Genomic DNA, 27,405 nt, shown 5'->3' with positions numbered 1-27,405 from the left:
GGACTTGGTCTGGGTTAAACCTTGTTGGTTTAGACTAAAGACTTGGACTAAAGAATTGATCTTCCCTTGATTGTTGACTTAAGACCTCTTGGTTTGGAGTTGAGACTCCTCCGTCTTCATTTGAGACTCGACAAGGGACTTATCTTTGTTGACTTGGCCCTTTTCTGTTTGGACTCGTCGTTCTTGACATTGGACTCCTTGTGATTTGTTAGTTTGACTCAGGTCTTATTCATTTGTTTATTCTGGGACTGAACCTGTCTTTACCTTGGGACTCCAAGTTGAACTTGTTTGACCTCTGTCATCTTTAGTCCAGAGTCCAGCTGTGTAACTTTATTTGGGACTTTCCTGTCTCAAGCTCAGTTGTCAACACTGACAGCGAGCAGCTTTCATTCCACTTCCCTCTGATGACATCGGTGTGACAGTCTCGGTTGAGGAGCTGATTGAAAACAAACCGATTTGTTTACAAGGACTCACATTGCAAAGTCTTATGGGAAAACAAAGAGTTGCATTTGTTTGTCTTGACTTAGACTCTGGAGTTACAGTCTGTACCAGGGACTTGGCCTGGTTTGACCTGGACCTTGTTCATCTTGACCTTGTTGGTCATAAACTCTGAATTTTGGGTTTAATCTCAAGACCTATTGATCTTCTCTTGAGACTTGGTTTGTCTCTTGTTTCTGGTCTTACTGTTTTGACGTTGGACTTGGATCGAACTGTCTTTACCTGGGACTTGGGTCTTGAAGTGGAACTTGTTGATCTTGACTTGGGACTTAATTTGACTTGTCTTGGTTTGGTGTTTGACTTTTGGTTTGGACTGTTCTGGTCTTGACTTGAGACAGACTTGTTGGTCTTGACCTACCATTGGTTTAGACTTTAAACTAATTGATCTCCCCTTGAGACTTGACTTGTCTGTTGTCTTGACTAATTGGTCTTGATTGTTGACTTGTTGGTCTTGACTTGAGACTTTGAGACTCGACTAGGGACTGGTGACGATACTGGGGACTTACCTTTGTTGACTTTGCACTTTCCGTTTGGACTTGTTGCCCTTGACGTTGGACTTCTGGGATTTGTGACTTGTTAGTTTATCACAGGACTTAATTGTTTGTTTTCTTTGGGACTGAACTCGTCTTTACCTGTTGATCCCGACCTGGGACTCCAAGATGAACTTTCACTTCACATCCCGACGTAAAACTTGTTGTTTTGGACTTCTCTGTCTTAGTTGACTTGTGGTTTGACTCTGTGTTGATTCGTTGGTCTTCACCTCATCACCAATATCCGAAACTAACTTGTGACTAAACTAAACTCATTTTTTAAAATGAGAACGAACCAAAAAGAGAAACAGACGCTGTTGTCGTCATAATGAACCTCAAATGTTTCTGGTCTTTGTGGACGTTTGACTGACTTCTCCTCTCATGTGCTCTGCTTCTTCTATCTTTCCATGTGATTTGCTGTTTGTTTGTTTTTTAATTTTTCTCATTCTTATGCAAATCCCTTCCTAAAGATAAAGATGTGCATAAATTGTATAAAGCTTTATTATTGTTATTATAGGCGAAGTGTTGAGCTGATCCAGGACAGAGGATGAATTCATGAATGTTTGAGCAGCTCTGAGACGAAGCTGTCAATTTTTTTTTTTTTTAATGTTCTTGTTCTGTCGTGTTCGCTCCGCCAGAATCTGAGGAAACATCAGTGTGAATCCTCCGCTGATGAATCGTACACAAACCGACGCTACTGATAAACAACAGAGCCGGTTAAACGACTCTATTAATGTAAATGTATTCAGACGTTTGAGACACCGCAGCTCGGCAGGTTTCCCCGAACTCATCCCATCACTGCTAACCTCTGTAATTAGTTTGCTGTTTATCTAATTTCCAAATCTAATTGAAACAGAAGGATGCCTCAGAGAGGGAGAGGGAGAGAGGGAGAGACGGGAAAACAGAAACACGTCCGTCCTGTCAAGAAGAAATTAAATTTGCGTTTCTACCGATGTGTAATGAAATGCCAGCTACTGGGATGAAGCTGTGTGTTGCTGCCGTGGCGATATCACTGTTGGACTTTCATCATCACCATCACCATCATCATCATCATCATCAGGGTTCGTTAGCAAACATGGAGGGGGTTGTCATTGTGGGCATTGGTTTTTTAAGTTAGCAGGTTTGATTCTTGTGTTGGACGGCGCACTCCCGACTCTTCCAGTGACGATGCTCTGGCCAATCAGTGGAAGGCGGTCAGTTGACTTCATGTTTTAGTATAGTCTGTCATCTCACAAAAAAATCGTAATCAGAAATTGGGTTTTGAGAGAAGATAATCAGGATTTTATTTTTGGGCAAAAATGAACTCACACTGATGATGGTCTGTAACAGGTATCACTGCAGCATGAGGTCACTTGGAGTAAATTAATCTAAAAAATATGCAGCTTTTATTGTTTTCTGTGCCGTTTTTTGTTTCTTCAGTATCTTTAAAAAGCCAGACCTAATCTGACCCATAAAAAATACACTGTGAAAAACTTATATATAATTTAAATGTCCAGTAGTTGGGAAGAATACATCAATTAGTTGTTTTTTTTTTACTTTATCACGGTTTAAAAATCAGATGCAAAATATAATACATAATGAATGTTGTTTATCTGACCAGTTTGAATTTAATTTTAATCACATTTTGTTTCTGAATCCACCAAACTGCTGGGATCAGAATAATCCTGATTTTTTTTTTTAATCAATGTTTTCCCAATCCTACTAAAACTCAAACCAAAACCAAGATTGGATTACATGATCTAAACCCATTTTCAAGATTTGATCCAGTATCTGGTCAGATGCCTTTTGAACAGTTGTATCGTCACCCTGACTATTGATGATATAAGAATCAGAGAAAGGATTCTTCTTCACCTCAGCTCTGCTGCTGCTGCTGTGGAGCTCAGTCCTTCTGCCTTTGATAATGGTCATCAGAGATAATAATTACCTATAATCCATCTAATTATCTATTGTTGATGAGCATTTTACACTCTTTTTGAGAGAGAGAGAATAATGCAAGATAATTACAGCCTACATGTGGTAATAATATGGGAAAAACCCTCCTCTGGGAAAAAGGATGTCATGTTCTCAATGTGTTTGGTTTAATCGGTGACTGTAAATCATCACTAAGTGAAAACTTTTGTATTGTTTTATAACTTGGAAAACTTATATTTTTATTTTTTTTTATTAAGTTATTTGTCAAATTTCAAACCAGTCTGACAAACATTAGGTTAAGAAACAGAGTTATTGTGTAGTATTGTTCCAGTTTGACACGTTTGCTCTGGTTGGATCACTTTGTTATCAGTTCTTTTAGCTCAGACTTTGGTCTCCACCACCTCTAGAGGGAAACATCTGGATCCTCAGCTGTTTAACTGTGGGGATAATAAGCTAAGACTCTTGAAAGCTCCATAAAGCTGAGAGAAAACATGCAGAGACGTCTTCTCTCTCATTGTTTCAAGTGTCGTTTTAGTAAAATCTTCATTATAGTGACTTGATGTCTGTTGCTGACTGAGATGTAAACAGTGATCACAGCTCCACAGGAATCTGCTTTTCTGCTTCTTAAACCTGCGTGTGTTGTTTTCCACAATCTGTCCCTTTCAATTCAAAACGCTGCATTCAGGCACCGTCTGAATTTCCAGACTCAGACGTGTACATGTGTTCTTTAAATATAGATTAGAGACGCTGCTCATCATCTGCAGCCAGAACCGTACGTCGCTCTCTCGTCTCCACGTTCGATGCCTCATTCATTACCGCCAACGTGTAATCAGTCTTTACTGTCGGCGCGGACGCCTCCCCTCGGACAGATCCCCCGCCGCCAGCCCGCTATTAAAATTAAATTGGATTTCATTTCTAAGCTCCTATTAATTCAGAGGAGTCTTGTCTGTTGATGGAAGGTCCACTCCAGCACTTCGTTTTCTCCTCCTCTTTTCTCTCCGTCCTCCTCCTATATTCAGCAGCCGGCGGCGGTGGCATTGGCGGCGGCGTCATGGCGACTCTAATAACGGCTAATAACGGTAATTAATCAAAAATCTTTGGAGAGAGCGAACAGGAAGTTTTCAAATTAAAAGACGAGGACGGTCTCCTCTGCCGCGGCTAATGAGAAGGAGCCAAATGTATTTCTTTAAAGCTAATGTGTCTCATTTCACACTCCCATAATCCTTTGAGTTTCTCTCTGGCCGACGGCAAGGACGAACTCTGAGGTCATTTGGGTTCAAGACGAATAGAAAACACTGAGTGACTGAAATCGTCACGTCAACATGTGCAGACGTCGTCTTTATCATCCCAGAAGATGTTTAATTTGTTTTTTATTTCTGTTTAACAAACACACATCGATCACACAAATAAACTCACTACGATACAAAGTTCATAAATATTAAGTCTGCAAAGTCTGTAGGCCACAGGCAAAAATTAATTTGTGTTAAAAGAATGAAAAAAAGAAGATATTGATCGGGAGCCGGTTGGTCTAAAATCTCTCTGTTGCTCCTGTTCATTTTGCAGGAATAAATTCTCCATTAAACTTCTATTTAACTTCATGTTTCTGTTGTGTTGTCGTGGAGAAGCTGTGGTTTGAGCCAGAGAGAGAGAGAGAGACATCATCTTAGTGATGTTAAAAGATGGACAAAAAGAAAGAGAGAGGGAGAGAGAGAGAAGGACAGAAACAGAGAGAAAGACAGAAAACAAGAAAGTAAAGAAAGAAAGAGAGGGAATAAGGCATAGAGAGTGAGAAAGAAAGAGGGCGAGATAGATAGTAAGACAGAGGAAGGGGTAGAGAGTTTGAAAGAGAGAGAGAGATGGAAGGAAAGAACGAAAGAAAGAATGAATGAAGCACAAAAAGTGAGAGAAAAGAAAGAAAGACAGAAAGAGTGAGAGAGAGAGAATAAATAAAGAAGGAAGGACAGAAAGAGTGAGAGAGAAAGAAGAAAGAGAGACAGAAAGAGAGAGAGAGGGAGGGATAGAGGGAGAAAGAAAGAAAGACGAACAGAAAGAGTGAGAAAGAGAATGAAAAAAGAAGGAAGGACAGAAAGAGTGAGAGGGAAAGAAGAAAGAGACAGAAAGAGAGAGAGAGGGAGGGATAGAGGGAGAAAGAAAGAAAGACGGACAGAAAGAGTGAGAGAGAAAAGAAAGAAAGACAGAAAGAGTGAGAGAGAGAAAAGAAAGAAAGAAGGTAGGACAGAAAGAGTGAGAGAGAAATAAGAAAGAAAGACAGAAAGAGAGAGAGGCAGGGGTAAAGAAAGAAAGAAAGAGTGAGAGAGAAAAGAAAGACAGAAAGAGTGAGAGAGAAAATAAAGAAAGAAGGAAGGACAGAAAGAGTGAGAGAGAAATAAGAAAGAAAGACAGAAAGAGAGAGAGGCAGGGGTAAAGAAAGAAAGAAAGAGAGAGAAAAAGGAAGAAAGACAGTGTCGTGGCTTTCCTTCGTGTTGTCAAAGTCACGTGAGAGGATGAAAGGCAGGGATTCTTACAAGAATGAATAAGAGATGTATCCGTTTAAAAACAAAAACTTTACTGCAGGAAAATCAATTTACATCCATCACTCCGTAGAAAAACTGTGCTCCCTCTCACCGCTCTCATCCAAACTGAGGCAGTCAGCGCCGTAATCTCGCTCAACTCTGCACTATAGATATAGAACACATAGATCTAACATACAAACTTATAAATAATGAAATTCAATCTAAGTTTCCAACTCTTTTTATCTATATGTATTATTAGTCTACTTGCCAGCCTATAGGGCCTCATTGTGAACCCGGAAATGTTGAGTACCCCAAAGTTTTATGTTAGAAATAGATAGTATGGGTCCCCAGTATTCAGAAACTGCCGGATGCTAACTTATATATATTGGACAATTAGCATAACTGACATAATTAGCATAAATTAGCATAATTTCCTATATGGACAATATTTCAACAAAATTGACTTGGCTGATCTGGGCAATATTGGAGTGGTTTTAGGGGTTATTGATGATGCTGAATGCATTTCTGACATTTTCAAAATTCAAAATGGCTGTCTAAACCGGAAGTGACCAGATTTTAACCGCCAGTGGGCTGATTTTGATGGATTTCAAAATCTGGTCACCGGTTTGGACAGCCATTTTGGATTTTGAAAATGTCAGAAATGGATTCAGCATCATCAATAACCCCTAAAACCACTCCAATATTACCCAGATCAGCCAAGTCAATTTTGTTGAAATATTGCCCATATTGACCCCTTGCAGCTACGTCACAATTAGAACGTGACGCGAGAGGCGACACCATGACGGACGGCAGAAAGTGCTCAGTGATAATGTACTGTCTATGGGTGCCGTCCAACAATGTGGCTATATCACTTCACACTACAACCTCACAGCATTATCACTTATTTAAAATAGAATATCTACTCATCCGTTGCAATATATGTTTGTTTTTTTGTTATTCGCCGTAGAATATCTCAGTTTTCTATGCTTTTTCCACTGCTAAGGAGCCATATAGTCAGTCAGTGCCACACTCCCCATACAGCAGCTGCTGCTGTCTTTGCTGCTGCTAACTACAGTTAACGGACCTGGAAATTAAAACCTGGTCCGACCCGTGGGTGTTGAAGACCTGACCCGACGTCTGTATAATTAGTGATCATTCTCTGATTAAACCCGGCTGACAAATAAAAGAAAACAGGAAGCCGTCTTCGTTGTAATCGCCGCGATCCGCCGGCGGCAACTACGTTGTGACGGTGCTATGTTTAATACGAGCGTTAGCTGTTGTTAGCCACAGCATGTAGCTCAGCTAGTTAGCTTCAACTGTGTTTACATCGACTATACACTGTAGATAAACTAACTTATAATGGCATCGATAACGTGTCTGTATATCTTCACACTGGTCCTGTTGTTCATGTAACCCCGCCGCCAGTGGCCAGCCCCCGGTTCTTAGCTCTAGCCCAGCAAGGAGTTGGTGCTTCAGACCAGTTTTAAGGACCAATAACCGGTTTTTAAGCGGTGGAAAAGCAAAGAACCGGTGCTAGTCAGGCTCTGGCTCCGAACCAGCACTCGAACCAGCTCAGTGGAAAAGGAGGGGAAACCCTACAACCCCGGTATGTCACAAAACTATAACGCGCCCATTCAATTACATTGACGTTCACTGTTCTTTTGCCGTCCATCATGGCGTCCGGAGCTATCGCGAGTGGAACGTGACGTCACGTGCAAGGGGTCAATAGGAAAGTATGCTAGTAATTTATGCTAATTATGTCAATTATGCTAATTGCCCAATATATATAAGTTAGCATCCGGCAGTTTCTGAATACTGGGGACCCATACTATCTATTTCTAACATAAAACTTTGGGGTACTCAACATTTCCGGGTACTCATTGTTGGCAAGTAGACTATATGGCTCCTACAGACAGAAAGAGAGAGAGGCAGGGATAGAGAAAGAAAGAGTTTACAATGAAAGAGAAAGAAAGAAAATCTCACTCTTTCACTCGTCTCACACCTTGGACCTCTGAGTGTATCAGTGTGTGTGGTCGACCTAACAGGTGTGTGTGTGTGTGTCTCAGGTCTGGAGAAGGTGGGCCGTGACTCCAGCTACGAGCAGGAGGGGAAGGTGCAGTTTGTGATGGACGCCGTCTACTCCATGGCTCACGCTCTGCACCACATGCACCGGGAGCTGTGCTCCGGAGCCCCCGGCCTCTGCCCCCGCATGGCCAACATCGACGGCAAGGAGCTGCTGGGACACGTCCGCGCCGTCAGCTTCAACGGTGAGAGACGCACGCCTATGCAATAACTACTTTTCTATAAAATTAATCCAAACAAAACCTCTTCAATGTCAAAAAAAAAAAACTTAGACCTTGAGAAGGAATAAAACTTAATTTAAAGGAGCTTGAGGCAAGATCGAGGAATAAAACTCACTAGCGATACAACGGCCGTAGCGGCCGTCAGGGTTACTGCAGCCATATCAGCCAAGCTGGTGCGGGAGCGCGCATCAACTCTCCACAGCAGCAGCTGATGCTGCGACAGTGACACTGTGGCTGAATTGGAAACGGCACAACGTTACTATACCAGTGTTTTCCACTAATCAGCCGCCACAGTTTGGTTTGTGTCCACCGCAGCAGTCTCTCACAGAAAAAAAGAACAGCTTTCACTATCTCTCATCTCTGCCAGTCAGCCCCTCTACCTGCTGTCTCACGACACAGACACACACGCACGCACGCACGCACACACGCACGCACACACGTAGGCTACACACACCACGCCTGGCTGTTAATAAACAGTAAATGCGCCGTGCCGCGCTCATTGTACAGTGCTCAATTTACGGCGACACCGGGAGGTTGACCGGCCAGGCATCAGGTCAGCACCGGCCGCCGCCGCCGCCGCCTCTGTGAGCCGCTTGTGCCGCTCGGCTGCTCTAGTGGCTCTGTACTCCTCCGAACACGTCGGTGAATTTCCTTACAGGCGTTGTTTGGATAAACTGACCACGGATGAATCAATCGGCTCATTGTAAAACTATTTATTTATTTATTGAAGTAGCCTAAATATGGTGATTTTTGTACGTAGCTACAGAGCCCCAAGGCTGCGCTGCTCACACACACCTGAAGCTTCACTTTTCATTCAAATGAACTAATCTGACTGCCACAGTGCCACTGTTAGATTCCATCCAGCATTTATCTCCTAAAAACAATTAAACCAGCCGGCAGAAAACCTCTAAAAACCTGTGGGGAAGTTACTCGGCTCGATTTCTTCCCTGGGAGGAGGAGGACAGCTGCTGCCCAGCCGATGAGCTCAGCTCCCCGGCTGCAGCCTCTGTGACGAGCCGCTGCTGCTGCTGCTGCGTGTGTGGCTCTGCACTCCTCCGAAAAATGTCGGAGCAAATCTACTTACAGACGTTATTTGGATAAACTGACAACAGATTGGGACACTAAACCGTCACTTTCTCGCATGGAAAAATATTAAAATGTAAGAAAGTGACGTTATTTCTCTACTCGCTGCTCACATGACTGTTCAGGCTGCAAGACATCCGCCGACCGCTGGGCGCAAGCGGTGAAAGCCGAAGCTGTCGAGGACGCGCATGCAGCGTCATTTGACGTCACATCCGCGGACAGTGCGGGAAATTCGGAACCAGAATTGCAGCGCATTATGCAGCACACAGCCTGTTCAAGGCAACGGAGAGATACGCGAGTGGGCTCATTCTTTTTGGTTTTGAACGCTTCATCGCCCATTAGCAGTAAAAAACTTAAAACGCATGTGCATTTCTTGCCTCATGAACCTTTAAGAGAGAAAAAAACTCACTCAAGCAAAAGACTATACTCAAAAGCAAAAATATTTGTTTTTATGAAGAATTTGTTTGCCTTTGCTGCTTTCTCAGTTATCAGTCCTTAGCTCTCACTGTCAGCTTCAATTAAAGGGATAGTCCAACATTTTGGCAAATTGGCCCATTGCCATAATCCCTATAGTTTTAGCAGTAGGTCCGTTACCTTTTAATTGTTTGTGCAAGCTGTTTTTAGACAATTAAAGGTAACAAACCTACTGGTATGACTACAGGGATTATGGAAATGGGCCAATTTGTCAAAATGTTGAACTATCCCTTGAAATTTGTGTCAAAAGAATTCAGATAAAATGTTTTCAGTATCAAACCCTATATACTATGAATTTGAGAGAGAAAAATTCTCACTGAAACAAAAAAAATGTAATCTCAAACATGAAATGTATAACTTGAAAAAATATGACAAAATATATTGGTCCTTTTTGTTTGGTCCTTTTGTTTGCTTTGCTCCTTTACAGCGTTGTGTGCTCTTGCTGTTGTCTTTGCGGTTGCGCTGAGTTTTTGTTCTCTCAGGTGGGCGGGCTTTTTCAGGGCTGTGTCCCCATTGGCTAATGAGTTTTTGAGTGCGAGCTCAGTGCTCCAGATCTGTTCTCTGATTGGTGGAGAGGTGGATCAGTGCTTTGATTTGATTTGATTTGATTGGACGCTGTTCTTCTTTTGATCTCAGTCACAACCCTGGTCAGAAAAGTCAATCGATCGATAATCAATCATCCAATCAGTGTTTGTTATTCCTCCGTCTGTTTGGTTCAACACAGATGTTTTCCAGCTGTTTTCTGTCCAGCTCATCATCACTCCTTCATTCTTCCTCCTCCTCTTCATCCCTGTCTCCTCTTCGTCGTCATGGTCCGAGCTCCCCTCCTCCTCCTTCTCCTCCTCTTCTGCCTCTTCTCTTCCTCCTCTTCCACCTCCTTGTCTTTCACCTCTTCTTCTTCTCCCCCTCCTCTTCCTCATCTTCCTCCTGCTCCCCATCCTCCTCTTCTTTTTCCTCCTCCTCCCCCACCTCTTCCTCCTTGTCTTCATCCCCGTCTCCTCTTTGTCATCACAGTCCGAGCTCTCCTCCTCCTCATCATTGTCCTCATCTTCCTCATCCTCCTCCTCCTCTTCCACCTCTTCTTCTTCTCCCCCTCCCCTTCCTCTTCTTTCTCCTCCTCTTCATCTTCCTCCTACTCCCCACCCTCCTCTTCTTTCCTTCCTCCTCCTCCTCCTCCTCCTCCTCCTCCTTCTCCTCTTCCTCTTCTTCCTCCTCCTCCTCCTCGTCATCACAGTCCGAGCTCTCCTCCTACTCTTCTTCTTCTTTCCTTCCTTCTCCTCCTCTTCCTCCTCTTCCTCCTTCTCCTCTTCTCTTCCTCCTCCTCCTCTTCCACCTCCTTGTCTTCCACCTCTTATTCTTCTCCCCCTCCTCTTCCTCTTCTTCCTCCTTCTCCTCTTCCTCTTCTGCTTCCTCTTCCTCCTCATCGTCCTCCTCTTCCCCATCTTCCTCTTTGATCTCCTCCTCCTCCCCCCTTTCCCCCTCTCCTCTTCATCTTCCTCCTCCTCCTCCTCCTCCTCCTCTTCTTCTTTCCCCCTCTCCTCCTCCTCCTCCTCCTCCTCCTCTTCATCTTCCTCCTCCTCCTCCTCCTCCTCCTCCTCCCCTTCTCCTCCTCCTCCTCCTCCTCCTCCTCCTCCTCCTCATGGTGTTTGACCTCCTGGTGAGCGGAGGTCTTTCTCAGCAGGAAGTTTGAGCGCTGACTCCGTCATCAGGGGAAATCCTCCGCTCATTATTAAACACCAAATATGGTCACACAGTTTTATTTCCCTCAGTTTCCCACATCCATTATTCTGTCGTCGTCGTCATCGACGTCGCTGCTTCAGGCCGACGATCCGTCTGCTCTCACACGTCTCTAATAATCAGCAGCTGAACAACATGAAACCTCACGTTCATTTGACTGATTCATGAGTTTAGGAGACGAGTGGATGAATCAGCTGATGGACGTTTTCAGGATGAATCCAGTTAAATCCAACAGTTCAGAGGCTGCGTCCGTCACTTCTACCTGTAATAACTCACCTGTGTTTTTATGAAGTTAAAGCAGAAGTAAGTGATATATTTGTGTTAATATAAGTCTTAAATAGTTATATCTTCCGACAGCAATCACTTACATAGAGTGTTTGGACTGAAACACGGGTCTCTCAGTCCCTCTGCTCTGCTCTGAGCCGAGGAGAAAACATTTATCGTATCCTACAGTTTTTATCCAATGAGGAGAGAGAACGGCATGCAGGGCTGTGTGTGCAGCCAAGGAACGCCGTGAATGCTGTGACGTAGGGACGAGGACTGTTATGGTGCGTTCAAGAAAACTCGTATTTTTCCGACCATGAAGTCGTACCAGTTCAATCTGGTACGAGTTCACGGGTCGGAAGTTACGAGTGGCCGTTATAGTGACTTTCACCGGTAAAACAGGTCGGAAAAACACGAGTGGGTTGCCTGGAACGCTACAAAGTCGTAAGTTGTGACTTGAAGCTGTAATTTACGATTTCAAAAGCCTGCCTGGAACGCAGCATTAGCGAAAACGACCGGACCACTTACTTCTGCTTTAATGTCTGAGACGCAGGAAGCCGGACACTAAAGATTTAAAGTGATAATATTCAACTTTCCAACACTGACAGGTCATTTTGTTGGTCATTTATCCTAAATGTTTCCAGAAATACACAAACTAGACAAAAATAAAAGTCATTTTAATCTCAGTAACTTCTAAGTCTAATGAGGTTCGTCAGTGACATTTAATTTAACATTGATGTATTTTATTAAGTAGATAAAAGATTTTAAACAGTTTTATTCAGTTTTTATCGCTGGATTCAATCAACAGGTTTGTGTTTATTGAGGATAATTAATTTAAAAAAAAACTCTTTGAAGATGATCTTTGGTTGTATGAAGTTATATTTGGACTTCATCGATGTCATCTGTTTCTATGGTAACAGTGGTTTAGTGTTATTATAATAAGTGTGTAATAGTTTTTACATTATTTATATTCTTAACGACAGATCAAACACTTTTGATTATAAAAACAGACATGAACATAAACATTTCACTCAACTAAATCTGAACTGAAACAACAGTCTGCGTGTTGTGTTCAATGAGCGTTGGTTTATTGAAGCCTCTGAAAGCAGAAACAATGTTAAGCTGCAAAGTTTTTATTTATTTTTTTATCAATCAACCAAATAATAAAACAATTAAATCTTAAATGAAAAGGAGCAGAAAGGAAAGTAATGTTACCTAATCCACTCCTCTGTCACAACGCATTAATGTGAATTAAAATGAAGACATCTGCCGTCTCAGGTCACAATTAATCTTCTTTTTAAGGAAGCTGATTAGCGTGTCACAACAGAAAAACACATCTAATCATGTTTGAAACTGGATTTAATTATTTCATACAGATAGATACAGTTCCTTTAATCTGATTCATTGAACCTGCTGTGGTTTTTATTTCTGCTCCGCTCCGTGTTTTCTCTGCAGCTGCGACTAATTAACATTAACTCCATCAGTAACTTGGCAACAGGCCAAAATAAAAACCTGTGTCTTAATCAACGTTCAGTGTCTGAAACCGAAGATTGTCTATGAAGTGAAAGAAGCATCGCTCTCCTCAGTATTCAGTTAAACTTTCCTTCAGTATATAGATCGTATATAGATCCTCGGACAGGAAGCTTTGATTAGTTCTGCTGCGTTAATTAAAATCAGTGTTGAACGGCTGCGACTCTTCATCCTCCTCTTCCTGTGAGAGTTGAGAAGTGGAGGATGAGGAGGGAGAAAGGAGATAATGTTTGATTTACTTTATTTGATCTCATTCCCTCAAGCTGGGATGGATGGATGGATGGATGGATGGATGGATGGATGGATGGATGGATGGATGGATGGATGGATGGATGGATGGATGGATGGATGGATGGATGGATATTACAGTAAGATGGACGGATGACATTAGGATGGATGGATGGATGGATGGATGGATGACATGATGAATGGATGGATATTAAGATGGATGGATGACATTATGATGGATGGATGGATGGATGGATGGATGGCATGATGAATGGATAGATAACATTAGGATGGATGGATGGATGGATGGATGGATGGATGGATGGATGGATGGATGGATGGATGGATGGATGGTTGGATGGATGGATGGATGGATGGATGGATGGATGGATGGATGGATGGATGGATGGATGGATATTAAGATGGATGGATGACATTATGATGGATGGATGGATGGATGGATGGATGGATGGATAGATGGATAGATGGATAGATAGATAGATAGATAGATAGATAGATAGATAGATAGATAGATAGATAGATAGATAGATAGATAGATCTTTTTTATTTTATTAAGTTATGTAACATGGTTATGGTACTTCACTAGTCTAAACCGTCTTTGGTTAGGGTTAGAGGTCATGGGCGCATAGCATTGTGGGATACAGTACAGGAGATATTTTCCGAATCAGTTCGACATCCGGGATTTTTTTGCATACTGCAGATTTGACTTTTGTTTGCATACTGTATACTACATACTGCGTTTTGGCCAAATCAGTACGTACTAGCAGTAATAGTACAGTAAAGTATGCAGTTTTGAAAACCGCCGTTTCCTGGAGTTTGCTCAGAGCACTGAGCCCTCCAGGCCACCGTACACAACCTCCATCTAGGAGAGTTAAAGGGATAGTTCAACATTTTGGCAAATTGGCCCATTGCCATAATCGCTATAGTCATAGCAGTAGGTTCGTTACCTTTATTTGTCGGTGTAAGCTGTTTTTAGAACGGAGGAGCGGAGCGGCAGGCTGTTCAGAGCTACACTATGGAGGCTCATGGAATTTCTTGGTTTCCCTCATCAAACTCATCAAATACAAAATCCCAAAACTCCAAAACGCTTTCGTGGACAAGTTGTGACCTGCACAATCACCACGCTATGAGATAATAATGGAACGTTACGAAACGGAGCCGTTTTCGAGGTAAATACAGAGTCTGCTTGCTGAAAAACTGTCCCTGAAGGCAACGCGCATCAGCGGTTTTGCATGAATTTCCCTCTAAAACAACTCTGTCTCGTAACGTTCTATTATTATCTCATAGCGTGGTGATTGTGCAGCTCACAACTTGTCCACGAAAGCGTTTTGGAGTTGTTGGATTGTGTATTTGATGAGTTTGATGAGGGAAACCAAGAAATTCCATGAGCCTCCGTAGCGTAGCTCTGAGCAGCTCACGGCTCTGCTCCTCCGTTCTAAAAATAGCTTGCACCGACAAATAAAGGTAACGAACCTACTGCTATGACTATAGGGATTATGGCAATGGGCCAATTTGCCAAAATGTTGAACTATCCCTTTAAAGAGGTGTAATGAGAGGAGGAGGAGGAGGAGGTTGAAGAAGAAGAGGATGAAGAAGAGGAGGGAGGAGGGGGGTGGAGAAGAAGAACAAAAAAAGGGGTGGAGGAGGATGAAGGAAGGAAGAAGAGGAGGTGGATGAACGGGAGAAGGAGAAGGGGGAGGAGGAGCAGAAGAAGTACTAGAAGAAGAGGATTAGGGGGAGGAGGAAGAGGAGGTGGATGCGTGGGAGGAGAAGAAGAAGAGGAAGAAGGAGAGGAGGAGAAGAAGATAGGGAGGGGGAGGGGAGGATGAAGAGGAGGTGGATGCGTGGGAGGAGGAGAAGAAGGAGAGGAGGAGGAGAAGAGCCATTAAATATTGACTCAGCTGTGATTTTTCAGTGAATCTCAGTTGAAGCTTCGTTCACGTCGTCGCTGGTTAAACATTAAACAGTTTGTTGAATTAAAGCAGAAACACAGAGACAGGAAGTTCAGTCAGGAGCTTTTCACAATAAAAGAGAGAGACATTAGTGGAGTTCAGATGTGTGTGAACTTCGTCTTTGTCTCTTCTCACGGCCGAGTCAAGATTAAGACTGATCTTAAAAGTTTTTCTTTTTTAAGACACTAAACTTGAGTTGTTGAATTCATCCCTTTGAACCTCGGCTCTGTTTCCTGGTGAAACTCTGATGGAGCTGTGATGTCACTTTAAACAGTGATGTCATCAACAGGTGTCAGGTCAGCTGGAGCAGATCGATTACATCAAAAATAATATTAATTAAATTCTTGAGCCACATTTTGAAAATCTTTCTGATTCATTAAGTTCATTTTGGGGCATTTTCCACCTTTTTATATGACAGGACAGGAAGACAGGGCATTGAGGAATCGATTCGGTCGGGAATCGAACCGGCGATCCACTGCTTTGGGGCAGACTTTGCACATATATACAGTATGGGATGTGTGCTGGAGAGAAACACTGATGATTTTTAACATGAAGCTGTTTTTTTTATAGGATTTAATCTGTTTGTCTAAAGAAGGAGGAGATTTCTGGATCTGAACACGACGACAGAAACAAAACCGATCAAATCAATTTAACTGATCAGTTTAATCAAACGTTAGCAAAAATCTTTATCATGAATTATTTTTATCGTTTGTTTCTGAGAAGTTGGAGAATCTGACTTTAATGATGCTGAACCAGTGAAGCTTCATTGACAGCAACACCTGTCTGCTACTACATCAGATCTTTTTTTTTAAATAACCTTTATTGAACAGAACAGAAACAGGTCGAAGCTCACGAGCATCACCACTGACTCCTGGCTCTGCAGCGTGTGTGTGTGTGTGTGTTTGTAGCTCATGTGGTTTGTGCTTGATTGGGTTTTTAGGCACACACACACACACACACACACACACACACACACACACACACACACACACACACACACACTGGTGTCACGGTGTGTTTGGGGGCTTTTCCCGTCTGAACGTGGACGCAGCACGCTCAGTTTAACCTTCACATACATCAAACGTTGACATAAATCAAACCCGAGCTGCTCCTCTGGATTTTCTGCTTCACTTCCCATGAGCGCGCGGGGCGGCGGAGGTTACCCAGAATCCCTCATCTCATGCAACACAGGCATATCCAGGAAGAAGAAGATGCAGAAGAAGAAGCGGTGGTGCTGCGTGGCGGCGGCCGGGGGGGTCATCGCCAACTCAGCCGTGTGCTTCTTTAGCTCGTGTGCTTATTTTTAGAGTTGGAGCTTGTGCTAATGTTAGCGCTCGCTGCTGCAGCCATCTGCACCAGGCCTGTGACTGAACGCAGAGGGGGGGAGACGATGGGGGAGGAGGGGGGGAGGGGGGACGTCAGGGAGGTTCCCCATGATTCACTTGGACAGCAGATGCTTACTAAGAGGAGATAAAAGCTTGTTGTTGCTGTTTTTCTTTTCTTTTTTCTTTGTAAAAGGGGGGAGGGGGATGCAGCGATGCCGAGAACAGTCACGTTACAGTCAGATCAGAGGAGGGGGGAGGAGGGGGGAGGTACAGTAGGTGAGGAGCTGCTGCTTTCCAGAAACAAACTCAGTGACAGAAACTAGAAAAAATAAGGAAAAGAATTAAAAGAAAATGTAGTTTTTATGGCAGGTGACGGGTAAAAACGCCTCGAGTCGGAGACAGGAAGTTTCACAACTGAACATCAGGGACTTGATTAATCATTACAGATCGGATCGGTTTGTTTACAACACGTTCAACAGCTGGAGAGCGGAGAGAGAACAGATGTGTCTGCAGATTATTCCTCAGAGGGAGAGAAAACAGGAGAGATCCAAGGACAGAAAAAGAGATGGAGAGAGAGACAGGAAGTGACGTCAAGGAGGATTTAATACACATTTTACTATGTTAAAATATTTTAGAACTAATTAACTTTTGATTATAAATCTATGTGCATGAGAATACATCAATTTACCTCAGCTCCATACAGTATAAAGGTAGATGTTTGTGTTAAAGCTCCATACAGTATAAAGGTAGATGTTTGTGTTAAAGCTCCATACAGTATAAAGGTAGATGTTTGTGTTAAAGCTCCATACAGTATAAAGGTAGATGTTTGTATTAAAGCTCCATACAGTATAAAGGTAGATGTTTGTATTAAAGCTCCATACAGTATAAAGGTAGATGTTTGTATTAAAGCTCCATACAGTATAAAGGTAGATGTTTGTGTTAAAGCTCCATACAGTATAAAGGTAGATGTCCATGTGTAGTGTGATTATAAAGCAGCTCTAGGTTCTATATTAATACTGTGAAAGTATCAAAGCCTCAGTCCACAGAGAAATGCACACAGCCTGGATTCAGAAACTGAGCCTTAAAACCAGCCGTCAGGACTTCCTGTCACTTTGTGATGTCACAACTAAGCCCCGCCCCCTCACCACCACCTGGACCCACCATCCAACAATTTGCAGGATTTGGTTTCTCTGAGTGTTTTATTCTGAAATCTGCTCTATTTTTTATTGGATCACTTTAGAAAACAGTCAGAATAAGCAGAAATAAGCTCAAAGCCTCCTCCTCTCTTCTGATTGGCTGACACCGACCTGTTGTTACTAGAGCTCCAGAGAGAAGCTGAAAGAGGAGATGTTTTTTAAGTGAAGTGAACAGTAACTGAGGTGAACGGAGGTGAATGAACGTCGTGCAGCTTCAGACGTAGAGAGAAGTTCACAATCACCTCACACGGCTCCGACCGCCCACGTCGTCCTCCAAGGCTCCGCAGAAACAATCGATACAGGAAGTCGGTTCAATAAAAGCCAGAGACCTTCTTCTCTCTGATGCTGCACAACCACACACACACACACACGCACACACACTCTGCTGCTGCTGCTGTCGGATCAGTTCACAGCGAACACACAGTTTAATGGAGTATCAGGTATCAACAACCTGGAACTGGTTTATCTCCTGGTGCAGCAGCAGCAGGTTAGAGAGTCTGAGTAAAGAAGAGGAACTGGACCTGGACCAGCTGGTTTCTGGGGCTTCATCCTACAGCGTCACGACAACAAGGCTTGTTCCAGTTCAGAGGCTCCTCTAGATCTGTCCTTCCTTTACCTGTTCTACGAGGACACACCGCAGCGATCCTTCATGGCCTCTCATATCCCAAGATTCTTTGCACGCAGTTAAAGTGGACATATTATGGAAATATCACTTTTTGAAGGCTCTTTAACATATATTTGGGTTTTTGACTTGTCTTCTGGCCCCCAAAATGAGAGAATTGACAAAAAAATCTGTAATTTTCAGGCTTTAGGTTGAAATCCATGTGATTTTACGAGCTGTTCCCTCAGTTGTCATCCATTCATGTCATTAGGCAAGGCAAAGCAATAAGGGCTTTACGACCCTCACATCGACTGAGGGAAAAACTCCCAAGAAAACATGGAAATAGTTCACAAGAGCTGATGAAGGCATGGAGAGCAGGCCAGTTTAATGACAGTAGTTGATTTGTTTTTGAATTTGCATGATCTCACTCCTACCGGTACCAGTAGAAGGGGGCGGGGCAATGGCTCATTTGCATTTAAAGGGACAGGAACTGAAACCAGCTGCTCTGAACAGGGCTGTTCTGTTTTGACTGGATGAAAAGAGCTGTGATGTTCGATCCTTGGGGTATTTGACCAAAAGCATGTCACAGATATATTTTTAAGACACTGGGAACTATTTTTATTTGTGGAAAAGGAGCAGTATATGCCTCCTTTAATGATTAGCCACCTAGCATGCTAGCTATCAGAAACGTTAACCCCGCTCTGCTGAGGAGCCATTGGAAGTGTAAAGAAAGCCGCCACTTTAAAATGTTTAACGTTAGGATGTTGATTGATTGCGTTCAGCGTGTTGTCATAGTGATAAAGAGCGTTTACTACAATGTGTTTTCTTAAGATGCAGGGTTTTAGAGTTTGACTCGTTCTTTTTATCGTTTGTTTTGGAGAAGTTGTAGAATCTTCCAGTGAAGCTTAATTGACAGCAGCTCCTCGTCTTCTTCTTCTGAAGCCTCTCATTCATTCACTCGTTCATTCCTTCACTCATTCACACCTGTCTGCTGCTGCATCAGATCTTTTTTTAAATAACCTTTATTGAACAGAACAGAAACAGGTCGAAGCACACGAGCATCGTCGAAGCACACGAGCATCACCACTGACTCCTGACAGGGTTGGGAGGGTTACTTTAAAAATGTATTCCAGTACAATTACAAGTTACCTGTTAGAAAATGTAATTAGTAACTTACTCTAATTACCACAAAATTAAAGTAATGTAACGGATTACATTTAGTTACTTTTGGATAACTCTAATACCAAACATGCAAATTCAGTCACGCAGCCATCACGCATCAATCCACGCAGAGGAAACAGGAAATGAAACGCACCGAGCATCCGCTAAATTTCAAAATAAAACACACAATGGATAAACTCTCGATTGTAAATCATCACTTTATCAACATTAGTGACAGCCGCGGCACAAACCACGAGTTAATACACACTCAAACCGAAGCTGTTAACTGTACTCAACAAGCTAGTATTACAAGGTTTACAACAGATATGACAGACAACCTGGGCTGTGTGTGTGTGTGTAAGAAAGAGAGGGAGAGAGAGAGAAATAACCTGTTAGCTGTTAGCTACCGTAGCTCAGGCGTCGGTCTCCGTCAGGTAAAAGCTGCCGTTTATTCCTCAAATGAAGCTCATGAAGTTGTTGAGCCTCTCCGGTACAGTTATCCATCACTGCTGTTGAATTAGCCGCTAAACTGTTGGACGCTAAAACCGAGGGGGCGTCTGTGTTTACAATTCACGAAAGCAACGTGAACTTACGTGCCGCTCACACTCAGTAGAGTTACGCAATGAATGAGGCAGCGTAGCCTCAGCCACACACACACACACACACCGTACGGGCAGAAGAGGCAGAGCAGCTCTGTCTGTGCCTCACCTCTGAAACTACAACGAGACGGCGAGTGGCTTCTACGGCCGCTCTATAGCCTGTGGTTGATTTTTAAAATGTGAAGTAATCAGCTAAGTAATCTCCGTTTTTATCAAATGTACCGGTAATCTGATTACGGGTTTTTTTTCTGTACTTGTAACGGACTACAGTTACCCTTTTTTTGTATCCTGATTACGTAACGCCGTTACATGTAGTCCGTTACTCCCCAAGCCTGACTCCTGAGTACGGTGGCCCTGAGAGGTCAAACTCTGCAGCTTAAGAAAACACATGCAGATAAACAAACTCAGTCCCACAACACAACTGTGGGATGAACAATACACACACACACACACACACACACACATAAATGCAGATACCTTAAACTGAATTTTTACATACGTATATGTACATTTAACATATATATTTATGGAAATCCTATATAAATGTACATATATTACACTGACCCAGTGTGCTGCTGCTGCTTCACACCATGACGGCTCATCAGTGTGTGTCTGTGTGTAACTAGAAAATCTCTCTCTCTCTCTACATTTGACTTTGTCTCTTCTCGTGGTCGACTCCTTCATAAATCACTGGTTGTGACCTCCACACCTCAGTGCGTTTGTTGTGATTATTTTCTTTCATTAACAGCACTTTGTCGTCTACAGTTGTTTTTGTTTTTCTGTTTTTTTCCTTATCCAATCATAACAGACTCGAAGCACGTTCAGGATATGAACACAGGAACCGGCTGATTGTCCCCGGGTCTATTTTGAACGGGACCGTGATCGTCCTCATGCAGGTCGTTTATTGGAACAGACGCTCGGGTTTAGACATCAACAGTTTAATCAGCTTCTGGTTTTATATTTCTGATGAATCTGTGTTGAAAACGTTTTGTGTTGTCGCTGTTCCTTCAGCTCCAGAGTCAAATGTGACTGTCTCAGTTTAGATAATGAACTTTCATGAATAAAAAAACTCTTTTTGGTTTGGCTGTGGGGGGTTTGGACTCAGGACTCTGACCCCACAGTCCTGATCAGGCAACCGTGTCCTTTATAAATTACATTTCTATAGAACTGAATCAATTTCTCAATCGTGTTGTGATGGAAAAAAAAAAAAAAAAAAACTAATCTCAGGCCAGTTTCTGTTGAGAGGAGCTGAAGGTGGAGGTGGATCCTGCAAAAGAACTGGGTCAGGTTGAAGATTGAAGATTATTCTGCAAGATCATAAAAATCATCAGAATAAATAAACTTATATTGCACATTTCATACAGAAGATGTGGCACAAAGTGTTTCACAACAAACGTGAACATAAAATAGGCATCATATGGAAAAGCACAATAAAGCAATTAAACTAAACAAATGTTCACATACAAAGCAGAAACTTGCTTTAAATAATGTATATAAGTCATTTAAAGTGCAACGTTGTGTATAACACAACGTTACCAGACAGAGTTGTTTTAGAGGGAAATACAAAGACTGCTTGATGAAATACTGTCCCTGAAGGCAACGCGCATCAGCTGTTTTGCATGAATTTACCTCTAAAACAACTGTGTCTGGTAACGTTGTGTTATTATCTCATAGCGTGGTGAATGTGCAGCTCACAACTTGTCCACCAGAGCGTTGTGGAGTTGTTGGATTGTGTATTTGATGAGTTTGATGAGGGAAACCAAGAAATCCCATGAGCCTCCGTAGCGTAGCTCTGAGCAGCTCGCGGCTCTGCTCCGCCGTTCTAAAAATAGCTTGCACCGACAATTAAAGGTAACAAACCTACTGCTGTGACTATAGGGATTATGGTAATGGGCCAATTTGCCAAAATGTTGAACCATCCCTTTAACTTTATGTCCCGTTGCTGCTGTGGTTGGAGATTCTTGGTTGTTGTTGTTGTTGTTGTTTTAGCTCCTTCTTTTAGTTTCCTGTCCTCAGTAATCGAGGCCTCCTGACCTCTGGTTTTGTGGGTTAAAACGTATTTGTTGGCGAAACAGTTGTAAAACGAGTTATAAATCAAAGAAGTGGATTTGATCGGTTAGTCAACTTTTAAACTCATCCTTTTAGCTTCACTCTGTGATGTCCGTTTATGTATTTGACGTTATATTGGTTGAGTTGGTATTTTTTTGGTCGCCATTTAAACAACAATAAAATGGAAGTTACCAGTTTAAAGCATCTGCAGTAAAACAAATGTGTGCTAATGTATTGTTAATGAAACCAGAGGTGTCGTCCTTTAAGTACAGAAGCCTGTTCCTGCCAGTGAAAGAAAACAAATATCCCCGAGGTAAGCCATGCATGTGAGATAGAAAATCTAAATTACAAGTTAAAAACATATTTACATAGTGATTTATGTTCTTACACTGGCGGAAACCGGCGTCCAAACAGCTATTTATTCTGTTTGTTCTGCTGTTTGCTTGTTTGTTTGTTTGTTTGTTTGTTTGTTTGTTTGTTTGTTTGTTTGTTTGTTTGTTTGTTTGTTGTCTCGTCATGCTCGATGCCTTCGCTGCAGCTTGTGTTACCACGTTTGGAAATAATAATGAGCTGTAGCGAAGAAGACATTAATTCTGTGTGAACACGGACCCTGTGAAGGGAAGTGAAGTGAACTGAAGTGAAGTGAAGTGGGGGATGGAGAAGACAAGGTGGCGGTGATGGAGGGGGGACGAGGGGGGGGAGGGGCTCCACCTCCCGAGGCGAGCTGTGGTGATTCAGCTCCACGTTGATCTGCGATGCTTTTTATTCATGTTGAATATGGAAAAGCGGGGCAGGAGAGAATCAAACCGCCGCCCACTCCCTTCATTATAAATCTGTTTCGTCTTTGTGTTCTCCTTGTTGTTGTTGTTGTTCTGCTCTTTAGCTCCAATCTGCTGCTCTTCCTCTCGGCTTTATTGGCTCCAAAACTTAATCCACTTCGAGTTCAAACTGCCGTCTCTCCCCCCGATGTTAAGTTTGGCCCGGCGGCGGTGAGAAGCTCAGCGCGACTGTAGCTACGACCGTTAGACAAACAAAAAGAGGCTGAAGATACAGTGAACGTGAGAACAAAACATCAAGTTGAGGAGGATTAACTCCAACCTCTGAGTGATTCTTAAAACACTCAAATCCAACATTTAGGATTTTAAAATGTCGACGCCTGCAGTGTTTCCTGGCCTGGAAGAGGAAACTGCTCAGAAACCTTTTCATTCTCTACAAGCCCAGAAGCGAGTGAGCTAAGAAACACTCAGCCCAGAAACGTAGACTATATAAAGTCAACTAGCTCATGGATTTGATGAGACATTTGAAGCCAACTTAATTAGAGTTCATTTGTGATGAGTTTTCATGGAATAAACCAACAACATATCAGCTCTGGTGTCAGAGCAGCTTGGCCATTAATCCCAGGGTTCGTCAATGGTATGGTTATGGTTTTTCGACCGTGCCACATGGCAGTTGACTGTAAAATTGCAACTGTACAGTCTGGACCCACACTATGGTTTTTTGACAGGGCAAAATCCAAATAAAACGCCAAGATCTAATTGTTTGTGAAGCTTGGAACACTTTTAAACTTTTTTTAATAGCCTATAATGAAATAAAATGCTTTTAAATGTTCTGTTGCATGGGGTTATACTTAATTGTAAACATAGTATAGTCAAACGTTTGTTACACTGTCAGATACGTTTTCGACAAAAACTTTTATGACATTAAACGAACAATGTGATTCATGTTCGATACTCACGTTCCTACTGCCATCCATATTGTCCATATTTCGTATATCTGTATCCATTAGCATAAACAACAGGTGGCGCTGTAGCAAAAAACCAAGGGGTTTGACTGTGCAGGTCTCCGGGTCTGCAGACACATGCTTCTCGGGTTGGTGGTTCAAGTCTTTGTCTACTCATGTCCACATGTTGTCCTAGAAGAGACACTTGAACCCCACAGAAAAAAGTAAAATAATTCCAAACCATCACTCTTCCATGCAATAAATATTTGTCTTGCTAGCTATAAAGCATAGAGCACTGTGACACGACCAGGAACCCGTCACCAAAGGTAGTTCGTCAACCTTGGATGTCAAAGATCCGTCACAGGAAACCGAGAAACCTCCGTAAATAATCGTCAACTGAGTTTGTTTGTTTTTCTTCTTGACTCTGTGTCTTCACAGGAAGTGCTGGGACTCCGGTCATCTTTAACGAGAACGGCGACGCCCCCGGACGCTACGACATCTTCCAGTATCAGATCAACAACAGGTCGACGCCAGAGTACAAGGTCATCGGACACTGGACCAATCAGCTGCACCTGAATGTGAGAACCGACCAACACACCAAAACTTCACTTTACCAATAGAGGAGTTGGTTACTTAGTTAGTTTAGCAGACAAGTGTTCATGTGGAGAGCTGTTCAGGTGTTAATGATCTCAGGTAACATGATGGTTTTACCCTGACTGTCTGTGTGGAGATCTGGTGCAATAAGATGTTTTAATAACCGGTTGAGGGTGAACAAACATTGGACACAATAAGAGCCGATACTTCTGCTAATTACAACAATTTATAAAATGTTCTGTTTGAGATGAAATAAGATATTGGTAAATTACTGTGATCCAGCCTGGGATCAATCAAGTTGATTGGTGTACCTCTGTTTCGGAATTGGGGTTGGTTTATAGGAGACGTCATGTGATCATTAAGATGTAGTTGAACTGTTTCGTGTCGAAGGTAACTGGACTTCTTTTTGACTTCTGAAGACGTTTCACCTCTCATCAGAAAGACTTCTTCAGTTCTTAAAAAAAAACAGGTCGTTAGGGCCAAATTATGACTCAACAGAGAGTCGTTGTCCCACACTGCAGTGCTACCATGCAACTTGTTAAAGGGGACATATTATGGAAATATCACTTTTTGAAGGCTCTTTAACATATATTTGGGTATTTGCCTTCTGGGCCCCAAAATGTGAGAATGGACAAAGAAATCTGTACTTTTCAAGCTCCTGAGGTTGAAATTCATGTGGTTTTACAAGCTGTTCCCTCAGTTGTCATCCAATGACGTCATACATTTTTGAATTTGCATAATCCCACCCCTACCTGTGAGTGCCGGTAGAGGGGGCGGGGCAAGCAGTGGTTAATTTGCATTTAAAGGGACAGGCACTAAAACCAGCCGTTCTGCACAGGGCTATTTTGTTTTGAGCAGAAGGAAAGAACTGTGATGTTTGATCCTCCGAAGTGTGTCTCAGACATGTCTTTAAAGGAGCATTATCGCAAATATAGCAGTAATAGCAATAAAAAAAACTGAAATATGCAATAAATAGGTTGAGGGGAGCCATAACTATATGTATACAAAATATACTAGCCAACAGTGTAGTGTCTGTGGAGCAAATACAGAATTTCTTTCTGTTATGAGACAAGCTGGCCCGGCCGCTCCTGAACGGCATGCCATGTAGGATGTTTACTTCAGATACGCTGCACCACCGGCCCCATCTAGTGGCCGAACAAAGAATTGTAATTTGCGATAATGCTCCTTTAAGTCACTTGGGAACTATTTTAATTTGAGGAAAAAGGGGCAGAATATGTCTCCTTTAAAAATACATGGTTCAAGGTGTCAACAGGGGTTAAACCATTAGGGGACGGCTCTAAAGACGGCGTTGTAGGCAGCCAACCACCTTTGTTCCAGGTGGAGATTGATCGTCCTTTCTCCTTAAGATGTAGGTGTAGAACTGAGTCCTGAGAGTTGATATGACTTTTGCCCACAGATGGAGGCGCTGCAGTGGACCAGCGGTGACTCCTCCGTGCCGGCCTCGGTCTGCAGCCTGCCGTGTCGGACCGGCGAGAGGAAGAAGGTGGTGAAGGGCGTCCCGTGCTGCTGGCACTGCGAGCGCTGCGAGGGCTACCACTTCCAGGCCAGCGAGTTCACCTGCGAGCTCTGCCCCTACGAGAAGAGACCGGACCGGAACCGCACCGGCTGCCAGTCCATCCCCATCATCAAGCTGGAGTGGCACTCGCCCTGGGCGCTGGTGCCCGTCTTCATCTCCGTGCTGGGCATCATCGCCACCACCTTCGTCATCGTCACCTTCGTGCGCTACAACGACACGCCCATCGTCCGCGCCTCGGGCCGCGAGATGAGCTACGTGCTGCTGACCGGCATCTTCCTGTGCTACATCATCACCTTCCCCATGATCGCGGCGCCCGACGTCGTGGTCTGCTCGTTCCGCCGCATCTTCCTGGGCCTGGGCATGTGCTTCAGCTACGCCGCGCTGCTCACCAAGACCAACCGCATCCACCGCATCTTCGAGCAGGGCAAGACGGCGGTGACGGCGCCGCGCTTCATCTCGCCGGCCTCCCAGCTCGTCATCACCTTCTCGCTCATCTCCGTGCAGCTGCTGGGCGTCCTGCTGTGGTTCGCCGTGGACCCGCCGCACACCTTCGTGGATTACGGCGAGCAGCGCACGCAGGACCCCGAGAACGCGCGCGGCGTGCTCAAGTGCGACATCTCCGACCTGTCGCTGATCTGCTCGCTGGGCTACAGCATCCTCCTCATGGTCACATGCACTGTTTACGCCATCAAGACGCGCGGCGTGCCAGAGACCTTCAACGAGGCCAAGCCCATTGGATTTACTATGTACACCACCTGCATCATCTGGCTCGCCTTCATCCCCATCTTCTTCGGCACGGCGCAGTCCGAGGAGCGGGTGAGTGCTGCTCTCGTTCATGATGTCGCCTCATCTTTTATGTAATGCAGTGGTGGACAGTAACGGAGTAAATTTACTTGAGTACTGTACTTAAGTACATATCCAGAGGATTTGTACTTTACTTGAGTATTAGATATCTTTGGTACTTATTACTCTTACTTGAATACATTTCCAAGACAAATATTTTTACTTTTACTCGAGTTAATTTCTAGGAAGGCTGAAAAGTACTCGTTACTTTCAGGCCTGCTCTTGGCTCCTATTGGACGCAAGCTGTTTGTCAAAGAAGGAAACCCTAACCCCTAAAAGCAGCACATCAGTGCAGCTGCTTTCAAAGAGTTCATTCTCACTAACAAGAGTTAAAAGCTCCTTACATTCATTTAGAAAAAATTATAGTAATTCATTGATGTGAAAAATAAGACATTTACTCTTACTCTTACTTTTACTTAAAGTACATTTGAAAGCATGTACTTTTGGATACTTAAGTACCTTTTAAAGCAAGTACTTTTTTACTCTTACTCGAGTAACATGTCGACTGAGCTACTTTTACTTGTAACGGAGTACATTTTGACCAGTAGTATTTGTACTCTTACTCAAGTACTGGGGTCGAGTACTCTGTCCATCTCTGATGTAATGTAACGGCCCCCAGCAGAGTGTGTAGATGGAAACACAGCGTCATTACACACACCACACACACACACACACACTACACTGTCTCCATGCGAGGAGATGCTGCAGGTTGTGATGGTGAAAACAGAAAAAAACT

The 27,405-nt window shown here is 43.2% G+C and overlaps 1 protein-coding gene across 1 annotated transcript in view; it reads left to right on the top strand.

Annotated features, from left to right (window-relative positions):
- LOC310987564 (metabotropic glutamate receptor 8-like) overlaps nt 1-27,405 on the top strand; it is a gene marked incomplete at both ends in the record, with an annotated part of 150,026 nt that overhangs the window by 97,015 nt on the left and 25,606 nt on the right. Inside the window, 3 exons of the mRNA XM_083973880.1 lie at nt 7,519-7,719; nt 24,134-24,273; nt 25,707-26,642. Of these exons, the coding sequence (XP_083830006.1) occupies nt 7,519-7,719; nt 24,134-24,273; nt 25,707-26,642 (1,277 nt within the window). The remainder of the gene's footprint in view (nt 1-7,518; nt 7,720-24,133; nt 24,274-25,706; nt 26,643-27,405) is intronic.

This window comes from Trachurus trachurus (assembly GCF_905171665.1).
Source record: "Trachurus trachurus genome assembly, chromosome: 6".
NCBI lineage: Eukaryota > Metazoa > Chordata > Actinopteri > Carangiformes > Carangidae > Trachurus > Trachurus trachurus.
Note: the sequence above shows the minus strand (reverse complement) of the source record. Positions and strands in the feature narration are given on the sequence as shown.